This window comes from Podarcis pityusensis (assembly GCF_964106645.2).
Source record: "Podarcis pityusensis genome assembly, chromosome: 3".
Lineage (NCBI taxonomy): Eukaryota > Metazoa > Chordata > Lepidosauria > Squamata > Lacertidae > Podarcis > Podarcis pityusensis.
Window position 1 is genome coordinate 45697031 of NC_138026.1, and position 24788 is coordinate 45721818.

General features: G+C 41.5%; 1 protein-coding gene across 2 annotated transcripts in view; it reads left to right on the forward strand.

Annotated features, from left to right (window-relative positions):
- Nucleotides 1–24788, forward strand: part of KLHL32 (kelch like family member 32) — a 67926-nt gene that overhangs the window by 23589 nt on the left and 19549 nt on the right. The window contains exons 5-6 of one of the 2 annotated variants that reach the window (XM_080997536.1): nt 4004–4102; nt 15871–16086. In XM_080997536.1, the coding sequence (XP_080853662.1) occupies nt 4004–4102; nt 15871–16086 (315 nt within the window). The remainder of the gene's footprint in view (nt 1–4003; nt 4103–15870; nt 16087–24788) is intronic. The other variant, XM_080997537.1, reaches the window with a different exon arrangement.

The window sequence follows — 24788 nt, forward strand, 5'->3', positions numbered from 1 at the left end:
CGGGAAAGTGGAACGTTCCTTTTCTGTATAAAGTGGGTTTCTTGAGACCTCTAGTGAAAACAGCTGGTGTTGCAGGATTGGATATTAAAATGGGAAAAGGAAATACTTCATTATTCCTGTTCAACAGAAGCAGTGTTCATTAGAAATGATTGTTAGACACACTTGTAAGGTTATGGGAAACTCTCAATGCAAAAATAGTCATCTCCCTATGATATAATTTTTAGCAATTATATTTAGGATACCGTCTAGAGCTATTAGATCATGTTTTAAAGTGTATACAGTGGTACCTCGAGTTACAAACGCCTCAGGTCACAAACACTTCAGGTTACAAACTCTGCTAACCTGGAAGAGTTACCTCGAGTTGAGAACTTTGCCCCAGGATGAGAACGGAAGTCGTGTGCTGGCAATGCAGTGGCAGCAAGAAGCCCCATTAGCGAAAGCGCGCTTCTAGTTAAGAACAGTTTCAGGTTAAGAATGGACCTCCGGAACGAATTAAGTTCCTAAGTAGAGGTACCACTGTATTAAGTTATGATGTAGGTTATGTTTTGAACCTGTCTTTAACTTTTTAGCAGTCACTGCGTAAGATTTAATGCAGTCCTTTTATATTTAGCTGGTTGTTTTCTTAACTTGATCTAAGTTGGTTTATCTAGTACTTTTCATGAGGTACTGTTGATGGCTGCTGCATTTGACCAAAGATCAGCCTTAAAAGATCAGGCTTGCAGTTCGGGAGTGACTGAGCCAACCTTGATACTGAAAGCCCCTGTTGAATGTCATGCCTTTTGCCAGCTAAACCTAGTGCACCAGCTACAACAGAAGTAGCCAACATGGTTCCTTCCAGAGGGTTTTGGTCTCCCACTTCTATCAGCACCAGCTGGTATGGCCAATGGCCAGGGCTGATGAGAGTCCAGTAACATCTGAAAAGGCACCATGTTGACTACCCCTGAGCTACAACTTCTCCAGGACAGAGATAGCTTATCAGAATGATCCATAGGCTATTAATTCCAGGTAGGTTACCACAGTGCAGGGATTCCTTTGACATCTCATAAACTTCTTTTAGTTCAGAACACAGCTGTCTGGTTCCTCCCTGGCACTTTGTGACCTGATTGCCGAATAGAGAGACAGACACAGAAGCTGGGTTGAACTAGGGGCACTTCAGTTAAGAGTAAAACCCATAAAAAACCCTGTTGAGGGAAAACATTATTGCAGGAGCAAACCTGAACCTGAACAACAGCAGTCACTGGGGAGACCAAAACTCCTGCCTGCAGGAAGGGGGAGGCAAGGTTGTCAAGCCTGCCTCACATTCCCAGGTCACCCCATGACGGTGAGTAGGAATGCCTGTGCTGCTCCATCGCCACCCACTCAAGGCCCCATAGCTTTGGTCAGATGAAGCAGTTTAACCTCAAGGCCCCTATCCTACCACAGAGATGCAAAGCCCAGAGTGTAAGCCTCGGGGGCAGCCCATCACCCAGAAAGGCGCCCAAAGGCTAAAATGCAACTACTTTCCTTCCTGAACTGCCAAAATCAACCAAACTGAAGATCAGATTAGCCGAATTAACAGTACAGCAGACCATCTGATACCTAGCACCCAGCTATTCAGTATGGAATAGGCAAAACAAAAACAAAACCCCACAAACAGGTGGATCAGCTATAAATTCACATGGAGAGATAGGGAGGGAGTGTGGGTGGTGGGTGCTGCTGCCAGGAAAAGAAGAGGGAGAGAGGTGGCAGTACAGCACTTAAATGACAGTCTGTCTCTACCCCACTCTCAAGCATGTGACTGACACAAGAGAGTCAGACAGGCTGTCTCCTTCAGCCTGAATAGGCCACAGATTTGCCCCGCTAGCTGGTACCAAGGCAGAATGGGCAGCGGAATACAACAGCTTCACTTGTTAGTTTTCTTCTAAGCACAAGAGCTGGTTTTATATGGCTTGGGATCTAGAGGCCTGAAGAACCCTTTCCCAAATGTACCTGTCCATGCACTGAGAATCAGTGCCCTACCCTCTTAAGTTACAGTAGGTCATTTGTGGTCAGTGTTAAAATTTCATTAACTGTGGCATTTCTCCCCAGAAAGGCTCACCTGGTACCTATGCTGATATTACAGTGTCAGGTGAAGAAGGTTTTATTTTCCCAGCTTTACTTACTAAATCCAAAGGTCTGATTCCCACATTGTTCTATGCAGCAGCAAGGAGAACACAAGTAGATTACTCATGGGTGCAAAATACACAGTATAGCTACACGTATGCAGTCTGAACTTGGATGAAGTTCAGATACATCCGTCCTGGTGGATTACATGGCTGGAAGAGAGGAGTGAGGAACAGGAAGGGAAGCAGCTTCATTTCCACATGGAAAAGAGGGGGAATACCTAGCTGAATCTAGGAATAGAGCTCTATGGTCGTAACCCCTTCATGCACTAACAAGCACTCATGCACAGTAACGTTTGACTGTAATTTCCCACAACAATTACTTGGAATGTGTTACGTTCACATCCCCCCTCTGTTTGTTTGTTTGTTTGTTTGTTTGTTTTGTTTATGGTCCTTACTAGCTCAATTGCAGATCTCAAAACTGCTAATGTGCAAAGCTTCATGTAGATGACAAAAACATGGGGGATATCTCTGTGGTAGTGTAAAGTAGCTACATTTGTGCAAAGTTAGAAACAAAACAAATAAGTTATCTGTTGAACATTCATTCTAGTGAATATGCACACAAGGTGGACATATTGACAATATTTGACTTCTTTTGGTAACGGTGTGATCAGTGTTGATATGTTTGTGTTGTTGTTTAGTCGTTTAGTCGTGTCTGACTCTTCCTGACCCCATGGACCAGAGCACGCCAGGCACTCCTGTCTTCCACTGCCTCCCACAGTTTGGTCAAATTCATGCTGGTAGCTTTGAGAACACTGTCCAACCATCTCGTCCTTTGTCATCCCCTTCTCCTTGTGCCCTCAATCTTTCCCAACATCAGGGTCTTTTCCAGGGAGTCTTCTCTTCTCATGAGGCGGCCAAAGTATTGGAGCCTTAGCTTCAGGATCTGTCCTTCCAGTGAGCACTCAGGGCTGATTTCCTTAAGAATGGATAGGTTTGATCATCTTGCAGTCCACGGAACTCTCAAGAGTCTCCTCCAGCACCATAATTCAAAAGCACCAATTCTTCGGCGATCAGCCTTCTTTATGGTCCAGCTCTCACTTCCATACATCACTACTGGGAAAACCTTTCGCTTCCAGGCATATTTGCAACTGAGCGACCTTTCAGCTTTGGCCCAGCCGCTTCATCAGCTCTGAATCTACTTGTACTCGTCCTCCGCTCTTCCTCAGTAGCATGTTGGACACCTTCCGACCTGAGGGGCTCATCTTCCAGTGTCATAACTTTTATATGCCTGTTGTCTTTGTCCATGGAGTTTTCTTGGCAGGGATACTGGAGTGGCTTGCCGGTTCCTGCTCTAGGTGGATCACGTTTGGTCAAAACTCTCCACTATGACCTGTCCATCTTGGGTGGCCCTTCACGGCATAGCTCATAGCTTCTCTGAGTTATTCAAGCCCCTTCGCCACGGCAAGGCAGTGATCCATGAAGGGGGATATGTTTGTAGTAGTATGCAAATCTGGCAGTTTCTCCGCAAGGCAAATTAGCCCGATGACTCCCCTCACCATGAGCTGCTGAGAAAACACGGGCTAAAGCAATAAGTGGGCACCGTTCAGCATATTGGTTGTATGAATCTGCTGTAAGAAAAATGTTGTTAATAGGTGTAATTTAATAATATTTGCTGGCTACAGAAATAAGTAGCAGTGCTTCTCTCTCCTTCCTGTCTGTTGTGAGGAGAAAGAACAGTGCCTGCTTTTTAACTGTAGTTAAACCTTTTGTTTGAAAGGGTTTTCAAACAAAATGCAAAACTTTATGCACCTGGAGTGTTGTAAGAATTGACAGCTTCAAATATCACATTGAATATTTTGCAGAGCACTTTCAAGGACAAGTTCCTTACAAGTTCTCTTTCTCTTTATTCCCCAATATAGGTACTCTTGGAACCAGGTGTGATTCAAGATGTGCTTGCTGCAGGGAGCCATCTGCAGCTGCTGGAAATGCTTAGTTTATGTTCTCACTATCTTATCCAGGTAAGGCTAAGGGGCTTGATTCTCCCCTTTATTTGGTTGCACTTAGCTTAATTCTTAAGTCTGTGTTACATCTGTGAGGTCGGGATGAGCACCTTCAGCTGTATGACAGGAAGCGATAACTACACAATACCTTGATTAAGACTTTGAACTGGACTTCTGTTTAGCCTTTGATCTGTACAGGATGGATTTCTTTTGGGAATGGGGAGGCAGAAATCAGGTATATGCCCCTGTGTTCTCCAGAGAAGACAACTGTAATGTGTGGCACATGTGGCTGCCTTTGAAGATTGTTCAAACACTTCCATTAGTGCAGGATATTGCTGTTTAGATTACTAACTGGAACTGGACATAATTATTATTATTTTGTCAGTTTACTCATATAAATTTCTCAAAGTGACTTACAAACACAATCAAAACACTCAAACAATCACAATAAACACAAGTACATCTATACACATTATGAGAATGATTCACCTGTGCTATGCCAAATGCTGTGGTTTCCAGTCTGTTTTGAGGTCCAATTCATAGTGCTATGTTTAGACCTTCATGGCTTAGGTGGTGCTTTAAGTACCCTGCTCCTATCTCCATCTGTGCACCTTCCTCTCCATTCTTTAGGCTAAAGAGGGTCAATATTGCCTATGTACTTTCTGTACAAGTAAACAGCTATATTGCAGGGTTCCTGCAGAGCATTGTTTCAACAACAGGGATCTACCCAAACCTTTTCAGATAAAGACATTTGGGTGCGTAGAATGCAAAGTCATTTTAAAACAGCATTTTTGGGACCTGGAAACTGTTCCTTTTCTGCAAAACATAAAATAAATAAAGAATCGCTGAATTGTAATAGTTATTTTCTCAGTGCTTTTGTCACAAAAGTGAATGCTTTGCGAAAGGTGGTTCACAGAGCATCTGGAGTACTCGCTGGTGGGTGTCTGCAACTTCACAAATGATTCGCTACCCCCTCTGCAATATAATGGTCCCCCCTCTTTCAAAATAGAAGTTACTTACAGGGCTGCCAAAAAATGAGCAAATGGCTGTCTCAGCCCATCATTTCTATGGCTTTAGGGTGCTCTTTTCCCTCTATTTTTTTTGCCTGCAGATTACTGGGTTGAAGGCAAGAGAAGAAGAACCAATGGCACTCATCTTGTCTGATCTATTGCTGCAGTTTGAAGTGGCGAGATAACTGTTTCCCCTTGTGGCGATCCCCCCCCCCCACTATATTTGCCATAGGGTTTGTATAGGGTACAGCGAATCTAGAATAACATTAACCAACCCTAACGCTTTTTATTGTTGTTGTTGCATTACTCTTGTGAACATCTTGTCTGATGAAAACTATTGAAGAGCTTGGAAGCTTGCCACTATTTTGAGCTTGGTTTCAAGAAAAACACTGTCCATTTGGGATCTTTTAAACCTTCATCAAGTCACCCCAGTTTTCTCATTCTAAATGTTGATGCTTCTGTATTGCATTTTATGTATAGAGATAAGATTCAGATGCCTTTCCATTATGTGTCTGCTAGTTTTGATAGTGGATGAAGGAGCCAATCTGGCGTTTATCTCCAAGACCTGGGTGGGTGAGCTGGGGGGAGTGGATTTTGCCCAGCTTTGCTTGTCTGGTACTTTGTGCAGCATCAACATAGACTAGAGGATCTGGGATAGGAGTTGACTTCTCCTTCTGGGGACTGGCCTTGCTGGTTTACCACCTAGCCTACTGCCCAGCAGCTTTCCCAGCTGTGTTGGTTTACTGTAGTGTGGTGTTGGGAACTGTTGTCATGAGAGACTTCAGCATGCATACCATTGGTGGTATGGAAATCAGAGATAGTGTCCTCTCTGACACTGTGGGGTAAATCCTGTCCCCTGGTATACTACGGAGCTATGTGCTATTAAATAGGCTGCATGACTGCTAGAGCAGATGGTGAAAGTACCACTGCAAAGTTGACCAAGCATGAGTTAGAGCACATAATGGTGCCTACTTAGTGGTGATGAAAACAATGAAGCAGGCCTACTCCATTGGATCATTGAGTAATTGCCCAGTGGAGCTCTTCACTCTTCAGGGTGGTCTGTGGGCTCTTGAGACTTATATTGGTAGATGGAACCCACCCAGGACACCTCAGAGACCCTTTGTGATTTCCTTGCTGCGTGTTTTGAGGGCAGTCACCTGCCTTGGTAGTGAGCTTGATGCCATGGTTGACACAACTTCTAGTAAGGTTTCCAATGCTCCATCAAACCTTTCAATGTGAGATCAGTTTCAGTTCTTGCAGCCCAACAACATGTGCCAAGTGCTTGCAAGTATGCACCCAACCACGTATCCTCTTGATCCTTATCTTTCATGGCTGATTGAAGCTAGATTGGAGGTGGGGAGCTAGGTGTTTTTAAGTGGGGGTGGAGTGGTGCCTTCCACCTTGAGGGAGACACTAGTGTGGCCAATCCTGAAGATAACGTTGTACAAGTGTTTCTCATCCCCCCTGGCTCTGGAGCTACAGGTGCTGAAGGACACCATATTATCTCCAGTGCTGTTTAACATCAAATCATATTTGGAATTAGTCATTAGGAGATTTGGAGTGAGGTATGATCAATATAGGGATGCGGGTGGTGCTGTGGGTTAAACCACAGAGCCTAGGAATGCCGATCAGAAGGTTGGTGGTTCGAATCCCCATGACGGGGTGAGCTCCCGTTGCTCAGTCCCAGCTCCTGCCAACCTAGCAGTTCGAAAGCACGTCAAAGTGCAAGTAGATAAATAGGTACCGCTCTGGCGGGAAGGTAAACAGTGTTTCCGTGCGCTGCTCTGGTTTCGCCAGAAGCGGGTTAGTCATGCTGGCCACATGACCCAGAAGCTGTACGCCGGCTCCCTTGGCCAGTAAAGCGAGAAGAGCGCCGCAACCCCAGAGTCGGTCATGACTGGACCTAATGGTCAGGGGTCCCTTTACCTTTACCTTTATGATCAATATGCTTATGATGCCCAACTCTATTTCTCTGTGACATCTGAACTGGGTGAACTATTCACAGGTCCAGGGAACTGGCCTGGATGGGGCTGCACTCTTTCTAAAGGAGCAGGTTGTTGTAGACCCAGTTATTGGAACCCCAGGTGTTCCTTGGTGCCTTTGACCAGCTGCATTGTCTTTATGTGGTATGAAGGTTGGTCTCAAGGATACAGCTAATGTAGACAACTAGCCGGCCAGAGAATTAGGAACTGGAAGGTATATAATGTCATGAATTCCTTAGAACTTTTGCCGACTCATTAGTTGCTCAGTGTTTTAATTAAGCAACACTGAACTGTGTTGAAGTTTGCTGGATTCCCGAGGGTTTGGTTTTAATCTTGAATTTCTGAATTGAAGGACTAGAAAGATTTGCAGGATTTCTTTTCGCCCCATGCCCCTCTTAGAATGTGGACAGGAATTTATGGTGGCAACAGCTGTAGAGAAGTCCAGTAGAGTGACTCTTCGATACAGTGTTGTTGTCTTTATTAAGAAGCAGTAACAATCACAGCAATATGTTCTATTTTTACATTCTGTTATCTGAATTATTACTGGCAGGCAAGGAGAAGTGCTGGAAAGTGTTGTGGTTTTTCTTCCCGGGAGCTTTTATTACCTTGATAGAAAGACTTGATTAGACACTGGGGCTTAGTTTATGATACAACTAAAGTCTATATAGTTAGGCTAATTCATAGTTTAACATGTGCAGGGAATTAATCTTACAAAAGGTGCTGTGCTACAATCCACATGGGCTGGCAGGAGCTTTTGTTAAGCGTCTGCATTCATGCAGTCCTTACAACACGGCAAATAATGTTTTAAAGGCAGGTTGTTTCCCCCCATAACTTGGTTTTTGAACCTGTGAACATCTGCTGACTGAAAGGTGCTAGGTTCAGGGGTAGCAACTGTGATGTAGGTCTTGCCCTGTGGCAGTTGCTTAAAGTGGCAGATTTCATGGAGCACACAATTTTCCTGCTTGTCTGTCATTTTGAAAAGGCAGGGGAGAAGGGAATCATAAGACACACTGCCTGTGATGTTTGATCTGTGCTGGTGGTGTGACGCATGAAGCAATAAGCATGCATTTGGACATCCATCTAGGAACTGCATCTTGATTTCATTCATTCAGATATTTGCTGAATGATAATGACGTGTACTATATATGTATTTTTATCCATCTTATCACTTATTTTGTGTTTCATTTGTCAAGTGGAACTGGTTGGTACGTGCAAATATTACATGTCCTGTAATTTACCAGCCAGCATTTGAGCAGAGGGGAGTCTCACTGGACTTGGGATGGGTGGGAAGGTTTCAGGTTTTAAAACAACAAAACTGGTATTATAGATGATTGGGGTGTATTTTGTTTTGTCTTGAAAGACTCTGGAATCCCCACAATACTCACCACTAAGCAGTAGGTGGCAGTGTAAGCCCACTTGTTTGAATAAATTAAAGCGTCAGAAAGAACAAAAATGAAAAGAAATTATTTATTTTGCTCCATATTAGTCTTGTGACCTAATCAGTAAAAAAGTCATTATTCACACAACACTGGGCAATATGCATTGTAATTTTTAACAAATAATGGGGAACTGTTAACGGTTTCACAGGAAATATAGCCCTGTCTTGTGCAGCAGTGGTCATTTATCATTGCACTTTGTGAAATCACTCATTTGTTCTAATTTGAATGTAAATGACTCTAAGGTTTTACAAATAAGGTGACAGACTCACATAAATGTAATTGCAGGGTTCATCTCTCTCTTTTTATATATCACTCATTAAGTTATGAATTAAATACATCGTATTAAACCAGGGGCATGTCCAATGATGATATTGTAATGGCAAATTACTCTATGCTATTAGAGGTGTATTTTTTATTCATGGACATTAATTTGTCATTAAACGGCATTAGTTTAGCACTTTTATGTGGGATACGTGACCTGAAAGAGGAGACTTGCTTTTCTAATGTGAGAGAATAGGAAATATGAGTACCAGATGCATGTAGCCCTTTTAGCTCTTGGAAAGAAATGGAGGAATATTTTATTTCAGCTTCCCCAGTCCTATCCACCCACATGCACAAAATTTTTAAATTGGTTTTTATCCATGTTAATAGACATCTCTGAAGAATGAGTAGCCTTCATATTTTAAATCTTGTTTCTCATCCAAAAGCTACTGAGAAAGGTTAAGATGGGAAAAGAATAAGTTCATCTTCAGATGTCTGTCAGATGCTTGCCGGGTTTTGAGTGATTATTCTTTTCGGCAGCCTAAAATAGAAGTGATAATCTGCTTTGCTTTTAGCAAAGTGGGAAACTTATTAGGTCGGCCCTAGGACTTCTGTTCTCTCTCTCTCTCTCTCTCTCTCTCTCTCTCTCTCTCTCTCTTTCTCTCTCTCTCTCTGTCTCTCTTCATGCTTACATAAAGTAAAGCCCCAATCAAATATGAAACCTGCACCACAAAAATAAGAACACGTGTTCAGTACTTGGAATGAATTAATGAAAAGTACATATGAAATTCGAATAATCTGCTCTTGTTGGCAAGGTCTGGGTTGATAGAATCATATAGTTGGAAGGGACCCAAGGGTCATCTAGTCCAACCCCCTGCAATGCAGGAATCTCGGTAGGGAGCAGAGAAAGTGTATCTTAAAGTTGGGTAATCAGGCTGAAGAAGTAGGTTCTAAAATGTATCTGCAGGCCATCAAAGCTCTATTGTGCCATTGCAGTCAAGAAGGGTTTGAAATATCTTGAAGACCCCTGCCTCAAAGAAAAAAGCAGGATCTGTGGGTGGAAACAGATTGCCACATGTGAAGAGCCCTTGCTGGTTGCAGCCCTGAGCATACAAAGAGTGCCAAATCTGGAAAGGAAACTTAGCAGGGAAGATGTGGCGCAGGGTGTGAAATATTGGGAACAGTAATGGTTTTGACAGGACTGGTTCTCTCAATCTCTGAACCACAGCTAAGAGAGCAAAAGTCTCCTGTGGACATGCAGACTTCCTCTTTTCTATCTCCTGTACCCCACCTTCCTCATCTCTTTTTCAGTTAACTGTGATTAGCATAACATCTGAAACAATGTTAATGATAATGATGGGATTGTGCAAAGCCAAGTTAAAGATAACCATGGGTTAGTATTAAAGCACATGACTTGACTAGGATTAGAAGGGAGGGGGGCATTTTTAGCAGGAAAGATATAGGGAAAAGCAGTTTGGGAACCCAAATGGTGCTTCTAATCTGGGGTGGGGAGGCTTGCCCTATTTCAAACAGTGAAAATCTGGACAGAAAAGTTGTTTGCTTAGCTTTTTGGGCAAAATTGCAAACAACAACAACAACACAACCCTGTATTTGAACTTTTTTTTTTTGTGGGGGGTGGCAAAAACAGCACTGCAACACGGGCAGATTTCCCCAGAATTTTTTCTCCATTTTTGCCTGGACACTGCTGCCGACTGCAGTATTTTGGATATGTCTGGACCTATGGCAACCCTAGGGGTGGGCAGCTTTTCAGTGGTGCCCCCCTTTCCCTAGAGTGGCCCACTCGATGTCTATAATGACATCTTGTCAGCATTGGGCCATGGTCTTTCTGTCTACCCAGGCCTTTTAACGTATTTTAATATTTTTAATCCTACGTTGAATTGGGCTACTGTTCCTTTCTCTCATTGGATGTTTCGTTTTATAATTTGATCCAAGCTGTGTGCTTCCTAGAAGATTTGGTTAATAGATGATGGATACATTATTGTTGTATTATTTATCAATGACATGATAGATCTCCTAGGAATTTATCTGCCTAAATACCAGTTGAAATGAATGGAAGATACCCAAGAACACTTGAGATATTTGCATAAATCCTAATTATGTCAATGAGGTTTGTAGAGGAGCTTCATGGTCGCTTTTTGCCGCAGAAAGTATGCCTACCTGTGTGGATATTATGCTGCAATAGATGTGAGTTTGCAATTAAGCCTCTGCAGGGTTAATACAGCTATGGTGTGGCAAATGATATAAAATGCTGGAAATTGTAGTGATTTTGAAAGGGACTGGTTTTCTTATATATATGTTGATCTGCCAAATCTAAGGTGTAGATAGTGTTTGATTATATAGTCAAATAAAAATCTGGCATTTAATATAGGATGGACATTGGTTTGCCAAGTGCGCTCGGTCTTTCTCTCTGCGTGTGTTTGTGCATATTTGGGGGAGGAGGTTAATCTCTGTAGATAGGATTTTATATATGGTTTCCACATAATTTTAGTATATTACCTATTTCTTATTAGTCAGTATCTATTGTCATAAAATGCAACCAGTTAAAGATAAAACTATCTCTTTATTGCTGTTCAGATATGTATACAAACTCTGTACCTCTAGCTGGTAATTTGCAGTATATACACTTTTTGATATTTTAAATTGAATTATCGTTTCATCTTGGAACTGATGAAGGGAGGGGCAAAATCACCTTCAGTGCATCATGTTTGCGTATAGGAAGGGCTGGTGGTATATGGATGGAAAATCACGTAATACCTTGATTTATAATTATTCTGTAATCCAAAAACAAAGCAGGTGGAGTAACAACTGGGTATGATGCCTTGGATATTAATGGCTTGGCTGAGCAATGGAATTTCTAAAGCTGTATACCCTTTTTCCTGTCTTAATTATGCATTCATTAGAAGCTTTTATACCCAACAGAATAAAGTAAATATTTTTTGATCTCTGTAGTGTGCTCCCAGATTGTAGATTTGCACAGCAGGGTCTTGATAATCTGAATAAATTGTATTTCCCTAAGGAGTTTATCTTTCAAATAAGGTCATAAAGAAATGCAGTCTCTCCCCTTAGTTCTCCTTGTGTTTTTCTTTTCTTTTTATAGCACAGCACACAGGAACAGAGGTATATTGTACTCTGCTGTGTACTTGGTTGTGATTAACTCTCATTTATCAGCCTCTTACTTACATACATCCTTTCGGTGGCACATGCAGTGCTTTTCTTAAACGTATAAAGAAAAACAAGTGATACGAAATAATACTAAAATAGAATGTTGATGAGTATTTCCCTATACACTGTAGTTGGTGTCTCTTTTGGCATACATAATGTGTATATGTTGAGAGCCATAGGTACAGTATAATTTGCAGCTGTGTGAGCCATACAAATTCACGGGACTCATATATATCATTTATTAGGGGTGTGGGCACTTTGAAAAATATCCTGCAAGCTCTCTTGTAAAAGTTCTGCTAATCTGATGCAATAAGATTTTTTAAGTGCACGCTCACGGTTTAAACCTTTCTGCAACCCAATCCTGTTCACATTTACTTTTTAAAGTAACCCCCCCTTGAATTTAGTTGCATTTTTTTTATTGGCTTGTGGGTTGGACTAGATGAAGTACCTTCCAACTTTATGATATGTTCCCAACGTAAGTGTTCAGAGGGTTGCAGCCGTATGCAAAAGTTCCTATGTTATTTTCAGTAAGGCTTCTAGAATACAGATGATTGAATTAATTTTAAAACAGAGTTTGAAAAGAATTGACACACATTCACAAGCTATGAGAGCATTTTCATGAAGCAAAACATTAAAGTATTTTGCTTCGCTTCTTTACATTTATACTCCACCTTTCCATTAAAAAAAATGCCTAAGGCAATTAACAGTAAAATTCAGAACAACTCCTCTCCGAACTAATTCATAAACAAGCAACCAATATCACAATAAAATAAAGAGGAGTTAAAAATGGCAGGCAGTTTAAAGTGTTATTAAATTAAGTACGCTTGATCACATTTTAACCAACCAGGCTAATCACTGCATGAATAAATAGTAATAAAAAGCATGTGTTAGATGGGAAAAGCTCCTTCTGATCATGTAAGTATTTTGATCCAGTGCTGGCAGTGGGGAACTTTGGTTTCCCCCCTTCCCCTGCAACCTCAAGTATCACCTTCCATATTGCTCTATATTCTGAGCAGATTTGCACTCAGAGGATGCTCTTCCTGGCAGGACCAAAGTCTGGATCCAGTCACTAAATTAAGAAACAGGGCATAATCCAATCAATGATAAATATTGTAAGCCTCACTTATTTTTATATGGTATAGGCTTACACTTTCCAGTTTGAAATGAGTAGGGTTAAGCATGCTTTGGCTGGGTTGTGCCATTTGAACATGCATCAGTAGAGCAACATTTAGTATTGGCAGTCTTCTCCTTAGTTTAATGTGCCCCATTTTCTTACAAAGGTACCCAATAGCTAATAGTGATATAATTTATTGCAGCCTGCAGGAAACCTGGCTACCATTGGTGACTGAGAATCGATGATTGGCAGTGGGCCTATAAATTATCCGCCTGACCCACGAGAGAGATCTGGGTGTCTGGTAGGCTAGTGCAACACTTGAGGACAAGTTGAAGGAAACTGCTCCCACCTGAGTTTTCTGTAGTATCACAAACCTATATGAGATTATGGGAGTAACAAAATAGGAAACAGGGATGGGGAAGCCAACCAGTGATTGTCAACATTATTCATTAGTGTGTACCTCTGAATTTGCAGGCAAGCACAAAAGTTGAATAGAGCTATGTTGATGGTATACATTATATAGAACAATAAATAAATAGTTTGATGGTCCAGACTTTCACATGTGTATGTTGACATTCATTGGACTTCAATGCAACATATATAATAATAAAATGGTAAAGCATTTGAAAGTGAAATTGCTATCACAAGCTATGGTCAGTTCTGGATTGCTCCTAACAACTATAACTGCATTGCTGAACTGAATTACTTTTTAGTAGATGTCTTAAAAAATACTACTGTTCCTATAACATTTTTGTTTTGAAATGCATTCCAAGGAGGCAGTTTAGATTGCTATGTTTCAGATAACTGCCTTTATATATTTTTAGGGGGGTGGGTACCAAAAGAAGATAAAAAGTTCAACTCCTGCAGACAATTCCTGTACTTTTGTCATGTCATTATGCTTCCAAAGCCCTATCGCTGATTGGAAGGTGGGTTATCTGATCAGTAATATACATCTCACAATCTCAGCATGACATTTTTTGGCATGCAGCTTCATCAGCTGGGTAGCAGTGTATCGCAGTGTATAATTTTAAGCTGAAGAAGTGATTGGTATTACAATGGAGTGAATTTTGTTGGAGGAGGCTGATATACTTAGCTTCCTTGGCTGTGGAATTCAGAACTAAAGTTCTTGTATCCTGAGTGGGCAAGGACTCGGTGCTGTTTAAAATAATAATGTGGGACAAAGTTTGAGATCCTTAAAAGCTCCATATTCAAGTTGTTTATCAGACTGACCATATGTAGAAGAGAGGTAGCTGATAGCTGCAGCCCAGTGGTTAAAACAGTGGTTAAAAAGCAGGACTACAACTCCCATCATCCCTTGCTAGCTAGGGATGGTGGGAGTTGTAGTCCAACAACACCCAGGGGCCCAAGTTTGAGAAACACTGAGTGAAAGCATAGGTTATAGAGAAGTCAGTGTGGAACAGTGAACTTGGGAGGCATGGGTTCAAATGTCTACACAGCCTGTCACTGTATTGTGGCCTGATTTTCCTACAGGGTTACTGCAAGAATAAAATGTGATAACAGTATATAATGCCAGTATAGAAAATATGGGGAGTGCTTGTGGTAGCTAATATCAATAATTTTTCTTTTCACACTGGCCAGGATTTGAAGAGCAGCATTAGATGAGCCCAAGGACTGGGCTCTCCCCATTTGATCTTTTTAAAACTTGGAATGGTAGATTCCAATCTGCTTTTGAAACTCTCCTGAATTTTCAGAAGCCTTGTATGGGGTGCACTGTTAAAGAAACACAAATTTATTTTGAAATAAGAGAAGGGCTTCTTCATCTGAAATCATCTCCCACACTTAAAAATAATAATATTGAGAACCACAATTATTTACTTGAATCCAATAGAAACATCAGCAAACAAATAACTCCAGCCAAAAAAAAAAGACTCAGCAACTGCAATGGCATGACGGCATAATATTTTTTCTCATTATGGGTCTCATCACCATTATCTTAGTTATTCAAAGGACCTGACATCTTAAACAACATCAACCGATAATTGTCTGAACACTTGAATCCATTATTTTTTCATCACATTTCAGCCTTGTACTTTCAGTGATGTTAGCGAGTTGTTTTTCAAGTTATGACATTGGGATATTGTATCCCAAAATCTCAATAACTGTGGGCACTCCACCAGAGATGAATATATGTGCCCTGCTGGCTATAACTTCTTCAAACCCTAGCACTAGGCCTCTCCCAAAACTGGGGACATGGTACCTAGCAGATACATTAAATCTCATCAGGGCATGATACCATATGTGGATTGTTTTTAATATATTTTCTCTGAAACAGAGCCATTTCATCTTCTGGATGCTCTTTCAGGGACTAGGTGGAATTTATTCCCCTATAACTCTGTTCTAAACCACCCTAAGAAAGACCAGGTTTCCTGAGGTATCTTCTGCTAATGTAAACCCCCTCAAATCATCATCTTCACCCAAAGCCAAGGAAGGTGTGACAGCTGTTGTAGATTGTTCTCAAATTTCCCTGTTACAAAAGAAATTTGATTGATTTACACACTAGCTAATCTGTCTCTCATTTGTTCTTTTGTGAATCAGCAGATGTTGGTTTAGAAGTCCCTAAGTTGGTACCTTCCCTTTCTAGCCCCTAAAATTTCTCTTTGTCTGTAGATAAATGAATTATTTCATATGGGAACAAGGTTGGGTTTATTTGGGATTAATTCAGATTACCATGTTTTCTTCTATACCATAAATATGCAGTGTTTGAACACATTGCAGAGTTTTTCAGTTCTGCTTGAACTTTGTACTCCTAATTTTTCTTCTTCTTTTATTTGACCAGGAGTTAAATAGCTTTAATTACTTGGACCTGTATAAACTTGCTGACCTATTTAACCTCACTTTACTGGAAAAAGCGGTGGTTGACTTCTTGGTAAAACACCTATCTGAGCTACAGAAGAACCACCCAGAAGAAGTCCTGACGCTACCATACTGCCTCATCCGAGAGGTCTTGAAGAGTGACCGACTCACGTCACTGAGCGAAGAACAAATTTGGCAGGTAAAGTGCAAAGATAAGTGGAAGTGTATGTTAAACTGTAGGAGGACTAGTACTGTGGACCCTTGAGCATTACAGAAAAGAAAATGATTAAGAACAAATCACGCTTTTCGTGGAAGCAACAGATGAAAATTATTGATGCACAATCTGACTGTGGCTGTGTACTGAGGAATTGTGACCGTGTGCAATGGAATGCTGTTCCAGCAGAACTCATGCTTCATGACCAAACCCTCGGGTGGGGGAGAGCTGGGCAAGGATAAAGGTAAAGGTACCCCTGACCGTAAGGTCCAGTAGCAGATGACTCTGGGGTTGCGTGCACATCTCACTCTATAGGCCGAGGGAGCCGGTGTTTGTCTGCAGACAACTTCATGGTCATGTGGCCAGCATGACTAAGCTGCTTCTGGTGAACCAGAGCAGCGCACGGAAACACCGTTTACCTTCCCGCCGGAGCGGTACCTATTTATCTACTTGCACTTTGACGTGCTTTCGAACTGCTAGGTGGCCTATTTTGTGTAATGTCCTAATGCACTGAGTGTCCATCCATGTGTTCTGAAGGTGACCTCTGTTACATCCTTTGGATACCTCTTAATACATTGGAAAGGGTTGCCCCCTTGTTTTTTATATCTGCAAAATATGTTAGTTTGATCTAAAGAAAATTCATTTGGGAGATCACATTCTCTGCTTTGTTGCATAATTGTGTGGTCTAAATTATTAAGATGAGAGACTGTTGTGCTGCCCCTTGGTGTTCAGTGTAATCTGGTTTGCAGTGAGACAAAAATGCAGTGCCATCCCTGAAATGTGTTTTGCTAAGGAAGAGATGCAATATAGATATAGATATAATGGAAGCCAGAAAATCTAGTGTAAGCATCTTAAACTACAGTAGCACATAGTATAGCTTACACCTCTTGCATTAGTGTATTATTTTCCCAGTACTAGCTTATGCTTATTGGAAATTTGTTGAAGGGCAGGGTTTAAAGCAACAACCTCAATGATGATGATAAAGGGACTGGTTCATGAAATTCGTATGTCCACATGAACTCCAGTAGTTCACAGATCCTTAGACAGCCCCACATCCTATCCCTGAGAATTGTGTGGCGTCACCAAGTTTCTGAACTGGGCTACAATGGCAATAGGCTCTTCTTGCAAGTGGGCACTTCTTACTAGGACATTCCATAGTGCCTATGCATGAGAAGTGTTTTACAGAGTGACTTGGCAGCACCTTAGTATAACCACCTTTGCCCTTCTCAAAGGGGTGAAGGAGGGGTGAATATTCAATCTCAAACCTTTATTGGCATATAGACAAAATTCTGAAAGGTTCAGTACAATAAAATCACTCAGCAAAATCTGAGTCTAACAATTAAAATTGCAAAGAGAGGATATTTCCCCACACTCAGTGGACACTGGGACACATTATTGTTTAGCAGGACATCAGAACTGGGCCAGATGGAAGAGCTACTTGTGCAAGTGTTTAGAGCAGTGGATGGGTGGTAGCCAGTGTCTTGGTGTTTTACTGTTGTTTTAAAAGGATGGAATAGTGGGTATAGGTGGCGACCATTTTTGGAGAGAGGCTCCATTCTTGCCCCCCGTGTGCGTTGGTGGAACATGCATAAGCCCGCCTCGCCCCTGTTTCCCCCCCTCATTCTACCCTCTTCTGGGTCCAAAAGGACTGCCACATAGGCAGTTGCACGTCAGTTGAATGTGCACAAAATGGTCGCCACTTGTATACCTTCTTTGAGCAGTGGGCATAAAATTTGTGCCTTCAGGAGAACCATTTAACCATGTTCCAAGGTGTCTAATGCAGCCCTGTATTTTCATAAAATGTGTCTCTCTTCCTGTGCTGAAGGATGACAATAGGTGTTTTCTTTGGTGTATTTTAGGTTTCCAGAAAGGAAACCCCCATGAAAAAAAGTGTGTATATTCTGTTCCTTTCACACTTGCAGCTAGCACTGTGTTCCTCAGTGGTTAATGTGCTGTTTTCTGAGTGGCAGCAAACTGTACACTGACCACTTTAGGTGTTATCATAATTGCCTCTCTAACGGTTACTAATGCTGTTACGTAGAATATTTAAGCTATTTTACTGCTGTGGGCAAATATATATATATATTTCATTCCTGGTCCTCCAGAATGAATTAAGACATACATAAATATTTGCCAATTCAAGCTTTCAGTGGGCAATAAGAAACTGTTTTTGCTTTATCTTAGTAAATAAGTAATTCCCTCATAGTCAACCCAATACAGGAAAATCAAATCAGGCCTGCTCTGTTGCCTCAAGTGTAGTTAAGTTCATCATTTTTGCTAAGGTTATACTGGTAATGCAATATACCATGGAAGAATCTAATATTCTGCCCAGGGTGAAGATTGGGTATGCCAGAGGATTAGTGTCAGGGTGCTTTATAGAAGTGAAACTTGATATACAGGCTGGAGACAGAGCTACAGAATCTCATTAAATTGCTGAATTGTTCATTACTGAGCACTCTCCCTTTAATAAAGTGCTCATTGACTTTGACAAATCCCCATCCCGTGTCTTAAAGGACAACAACAGTGCAGGAGGTGCCAGGAAAGGAAGAGGAAATTGCCCCAAATGATTGGGGGGGGGGGAGTATGTATTAGGGAAGCTTATGAGGAATATTACTCTTTGGTTACTATAGCACGTTAATCGGTGTGACATTGGCAATGCCATATGTAGCCATGTTGTGTATGCACATGCATGCATGCACAGGAATAACTCTGATTTAGTATTCCACCCCAAGGCATCATCCCCTGGCTGAGCTTCCAATAAGCATCGGCCAAAATTTTAATGGTGTATCTCCTCCTTTCTTTTCCCAAGGGCAGGACCCCTGGAGTGGATGGCAATATTGTCTAGGCATAAAGAATTTCTTCACTGTGTCACTGAAGCGATGACTCACCGCCAATGTAGATTCAGGTTTAGGTGGTTAGACGAAAAATATATATCTGACTTTCTGAACACTATTGAGGTCTGACTACACATAGAAGTTATCTCAACTAAGCACTGAGCTGCAAGGAAAAGTCTTTCAGTATATAGTTCTGTATTTTCTTGTTTGCTGTGAAATATGCGCTTCTAGTAGTAGTGAGGGTGATGAGGAGGGATGTTGATGATAATAAACAATAATAATAAACAAGTTTGAAAAGTTTTAAGTGTTTTTGAACCAAAATGCCCTATGTGCATTTAACTAAATGAGCAGACTGAAAGCATTTTATTGATTAGATTTCATTTGCTTTCAATAAGAACGTTAAGGCCATTTCCTCCTTATTATCACAGTCCATAGCAACCATGGGCAAAAGTTACCCTGTTGTGACTTTGGCCTGTGTTAAGCCTGGAGTCTGGGAGTGGGAACCATTTTGGGTGGGTGGGTGTGGATCCTTATTCCTTTCTCCACTACACTCTACTGCCAATTTTTAAGACCACATGCAATTGTTCTGATTCACAGGCTCAAAGGAGGGCTAGTGTGAGTGGTTTAATGCAGGGATACAATAGAAGGATGCCCAGAATGCCAGAGGGATCAGTTCTGGTGCTTTCTTAGAATAAAATGTAGACTTACAAACCAACCTGCAGAGCCTTGCTGCCTTTACAGACTCTGGACAGACACCGAAACAGCAAGCGTTTGTCATGACTTGTCTGCACCCAGGAAAACATTTATGCATTAGTTATACATCAGTTTGGCCAGGGCCTCCCATTAGTCCACTTGCTGGCAGTTATCCAAGACTTACAGATAGCTCGCCTCTCTAGGCCAATAACCATGCATCCTGCGCCCACAGATAGGCATAGCATCAAAGCAGGGCAATTAGCATTGGTTACTGATGTTATCCTTTTATAAGTCCTAACCTGGTCCTTATGTATTTCTTTTAAGGACCATCTTTGCCCATAGTAACCTGTCAGTCTTAAAATTGGCATCAAAAGCCCTGGTCTCTGGTCCTGTGGATGGGTGCACTAGATTCCAGGGACAAGGGCCTTCAAGGCAGCGAGACTGCACTTAGGAGTTCTCTAATAATTTCTAGGATGCTGTTGAAGACCTGCTTTAAAAAATAATTCTGGAAGGAACTTTATGTCCCCCTCCCGATACATTAATGATAGGCAACTTATGTTCATTTCATTGTTGACCTATTTTTTTATAGTGTGAGTTATTTGTGTGTGCGAATGTGATATAAATAACTCTAAATTAAAAAAATATTAAAACTAACCACAAAGGAAGGATATCCAAATTCACTGATTTTTGTGAAAGATTTTTCTTTTCTTCCTTTTTAAGCAGGCTTTGAGGTCTTGCTGTAGATTCCTATATGAAAATCACTTTTCAAAATCTGAAACGACTACTTACCACTACCACTTGTGGGGAGGTAGGTCATCACAGCTCTGAGCTTCATTGAGAAGAAGGGAGTGATATATAAACAATAAAATAATAATGGTAATGATTATGATGAATCACTGCGGGCACATCAGTTTGACTCTTTCTGGTCATGTGACGATCATTTAGTTCTGCATCAGCGTGGTGGCATTTGACATACTGCCATTGATGCAGCAGTAAGAGACAGGGCTGTCGCGAAGAATTATTTGTCTATAGTACAAGTTCAACCCCCTCCCTTATTGAGTTGCATCTGTAAGATTTCTAATCTACCCAGAAGTCGACACAAGTTTCTTGTTCTGTCCATATATTTACAATTTCAGACTTTTCTCCCTTTCCAAAGATCTCTCTCTCTCTCTCTGAAGAAGTGAGGGGGAAACAAGGCATATAGTTTAGTAAGGAAAAAGTGAAACTAATATGTGAAGAAGTAATTAGGAGAATCTGAATGTTGTAGCAGTGCTGGAGACTAGGAGAAGAATTGTGAAATCTAGCTATGTTAGAGATGGCTTGTCAACTTGAAAGCCACTCTGAAAGTGGATATATATGGGAGAAAACTCTGGCAACATTAACTGTAGATAACAGATAGCAAGTATGTGTGTGTAGTTAGGCTTTCCACTTTGAGGCTCATGTAATACAAAGCATTTTGTTGTAAACTTGGGCTCTAATAGAGAAGGGAGGATGCAGCCTAAGGGAGGAAAAACACATTTATGTCAGTCGGAAAGTTCTACAAAACAGCCTTGGTAATCATCTATCTGCCAAGACCTTAAGGAAAAGAAGAACCCAAATTGGCTGCTGCAACCTGCTGATCAGGAAATGCATGAATGTTCATGCAGCTACCATTACTGGCTCTAATCTCCTGCGGTGCTGAGCTGTAGTCCCTGCCTTGGCAGCTCATAATGTGCTCTGACTGTACATCTGAAATCGGATGTCTGATTATATAGTTATTGAAATGGAATAGAGAAGAAGAAAAGGGCAGTTTTATTGATAATGTTTTGTATCATGATCTTTCTCCAAGGATGCAATTTTAGCCGCACAACAAGCCTGTGAGGGAGGTCAGGCTGAGAAACAGCGACTTGCCAAAGACTGCCCAATGACCATTCATAGCTGAGTAGTTTGAACAGGTATTCACCTCCAAACACAGCCAAAACACGCTGGACATAATAATCATTAAAAAGCAAAACAAAACTGGCCCTTGCAGGGCCTGATAACCTGTGTAGAAAAAAACCTCAAAAGCCACAAATCAGAATTTATGGAGCTAAAGGAATGAAGTGACTAAGAAAAGTGGACAATGGCAGTCTGAGAAATTAGGTCCATCTGCAGGTCTTTCATCTGCTCTGATGGCTGTGTCTGGCTTCTCTGGACCCAAAGCTCAGGAATTGTTAATCTGTCGCTGGAGAGTTTATCTGCCCTTTTGATGTTGCAAGTTACTCACCTGTATTAGTATTTATTTAGTGATTTCCTCTGCCACACTCTCACCCTGTAAAATAAATACTTGAAATATATAGTTAACATTAACATTTTGTCCCTTAACCACAGATTCCAGAGGCAACTAATAAATATAAGATATCGACATAAAATTACAACAATAAACGACAAAGTGCAGCAACCAACAAATTGCAGTTCAAAACTAGCCAATAGTATCAAGCTATTTCTAAAGCTGAAGAAGTAAGCAGCACGTTCTGTTTCCTTGTGAAGCTCATCAAGGAGGAGTCCAGTGGATGGACCAGAGGAGGGCAGTGGTATGTGGTGAAATTTTTCATAAGGGAACAGTTAGGGCCAGAGGTGCCAGCTTGTGAGGGCAATGTCATGCATGTGACATGCTGACACCACGCACGTGAGCATCGCGCCTCCCTCCCTAAGCTAGTCAGAAGCTTTGTGGGCTTTGCGAAGGAGGTGCCAGGGCTCTGACAGGATGCTGGAGCTTTCTGCCTCCTTCCAAAAACTGGATAGACTTTGGGAATATGGCAGAACGGATCTTGGACCCAACGGAACCCCGCACCTCCCTCCCTAAGCCAGGCAGAAGCTTCCCTGGCTTTGGGAAGGAGGCACCAGGGAAACATTTAGGGGACCAGCCTAGTTCCCTTAGTCCAATGACTGCATGCCACTGGAGGAGGGAATACTAAACACCAAACTCCAGAAGTTGAGAGTACTCTGAGCAGGGTCTTGGAAGAACATCTGAATAGAGGCATGCAGGCAGCCTCATAGAAACACATAGCTCATCAAAGTAGACAGCCTGTGAAATGAAACAAGAAACCATCTGTTGAATGCTTCTGCTACAGATGACAAACTGCATGCGGCCTAGCAATCACAGGCAGCTTTTGCAGGAGCTGAGTGTCTCATTTATTTCAATGGAGGCATGAAATCCATGAGTGAATGTAACCTGAAAAGGATATCACAATTAGCACTTCGCTTGGTTTTTTAAAAATGTTTTATTTCCTTACCCTCCCACTTTCCCCCCAGCAGCTGCACTTCATGCTGCACCAGAGCCTACTTCTGAATTTCCCCCTGAAATTTCACAGGTAACTTTTTAAGGGCAGATAATAGGGTCACAAAGAGTCAGACACAACTAAACAACAATAGGAAAGAAATAATAATGTATACAGCAGTTACTTTTAACTCTGCAGTTGCATTCTGCTGTGTTTCTCTAAAGCATAGACTCTCAACAACACAAGGTATGAACTTAAAATTTGAATTTTTCATATTGCATCCTCAAAAATGACAGCACCAATAAAGTCAGCAGATTGCTCCATGCTCCAATTTCTGTTGTGTTGCTCCCAAACAGAATCTGATATTGTTTTAAAAATACTAGCAAAAAGTGGGAATATTTGTTAAAATACAGTGGTACCTTGGGTTACATACGCTTCAGGTTACAGACTCCGCTAACCCAGAAATATTACCTCAGGTTAAGAACTTTGCTTCAGGATGAGAAGAGAAATCGCACGGCAGGAGGCCCCATTAGCTAAAGTGGTGCTTCAGGTTAAGAACAGTTTCAGGTTAAGAACAGACCTCCAGAACGAATTAAGTTCTTAACCCGAGGTACCACTGTCTGTATTGTTGCTTACCTCGTGTGTTCACATTTTATGCCGGTTAAAAATCACAGTCTGCTCTAAGCTTGAGGAATGTTGGGTTGCTTGACATGCAGATAGGTTTGAGATGAATGTCCCTCATGATTCGTGTAGTGGCTGCTGATGTGGCAAAGACACCACTGTTTGCCTTGGAAGAAGCCCCTAGTCAGTTCTCTTCCAGGTAAACGGCTGCAGGTTCCCCAAATAGTTTCTGTTGATATAGGCTGGAGAAGCACCATCAGAAATTTGAGCCTAAGGAAGCAAACTGGTTCGGAAAGAGACAGTGAAAAGACAGACATAAGTGACATACGTGCGGAAACATTACAGATTTTGCCAAAATTATGGAAATGGTGATGGATGCTATTGAAGAGGAAGACTTTCCCTCTTACATCAGGGCACCAGTAGCTATTGGAGACTTTGCTAGGACCAACTTACACCTCTACCCAGCAATCTACAGCAGGTGGTCACTGCCAGCCATTCAAAAATTGAGTCTATGGGGATGAGAAACTGGAAAGACTGCTTCGCAAAAGATAATTTGCTATGGTGCTCTCCAGCCTTATACAGCTGCTATACCCCGTTCTGTCAGTAGTTAGAACATGTTTGATCATGGAATTGCCCTTTGCATGTCCTACAGTAATTTCCACTGGTTGCGATCCAGTTGAGCCTCTTTAAATCCCACTGATTTCTGTAAGGGAGAGGGAAAGGCATGCTATTTACCACAGGAATTAAAAGGGCTTTAAAAAAAATGTTTAGCTTTGACTGGGTTGTGCCCATCTTATAATAGCTTCATTGCATTGACACTCCTGTGAGAAGTAGATGGGGTGGCATGCAGATAGGATGCAGAATTGTTTGTATATAAAAGGACATGGAAAGGTGGGTTCACTTAATTGACTGTGTACAGAATGCGTATGAAATTATGGGATGTGAATATCTTTCAGCATCAGCCTTCTTACGCTTGCCCTTCTTTGGGTAGAAATGATACAAATTAATCTCTGCTGCTAAGCCTCCTTTTGTTTTGCTGCATTGACCTGAATGCTGATATACTGTAGAGGTGTATGATTGGCCAAATATCTGATGCCGCTCAAGAACACAAAGTAAAGGGTCTTGCTGCTCACCACTTGAAATACCTACTCTGTTCAGCAGTACAAAAAGGTTTTCTTTGATTTATGTTTTTCGTGCTTTTATTTCAATAGCTGCTGGAATCTCAGGGAACCATGTGGTCGAATTATGCAGAGCTGTGTGAAAGAGTTTAGGAGTTGAGACTGTTGAGACTTGAGTGGCT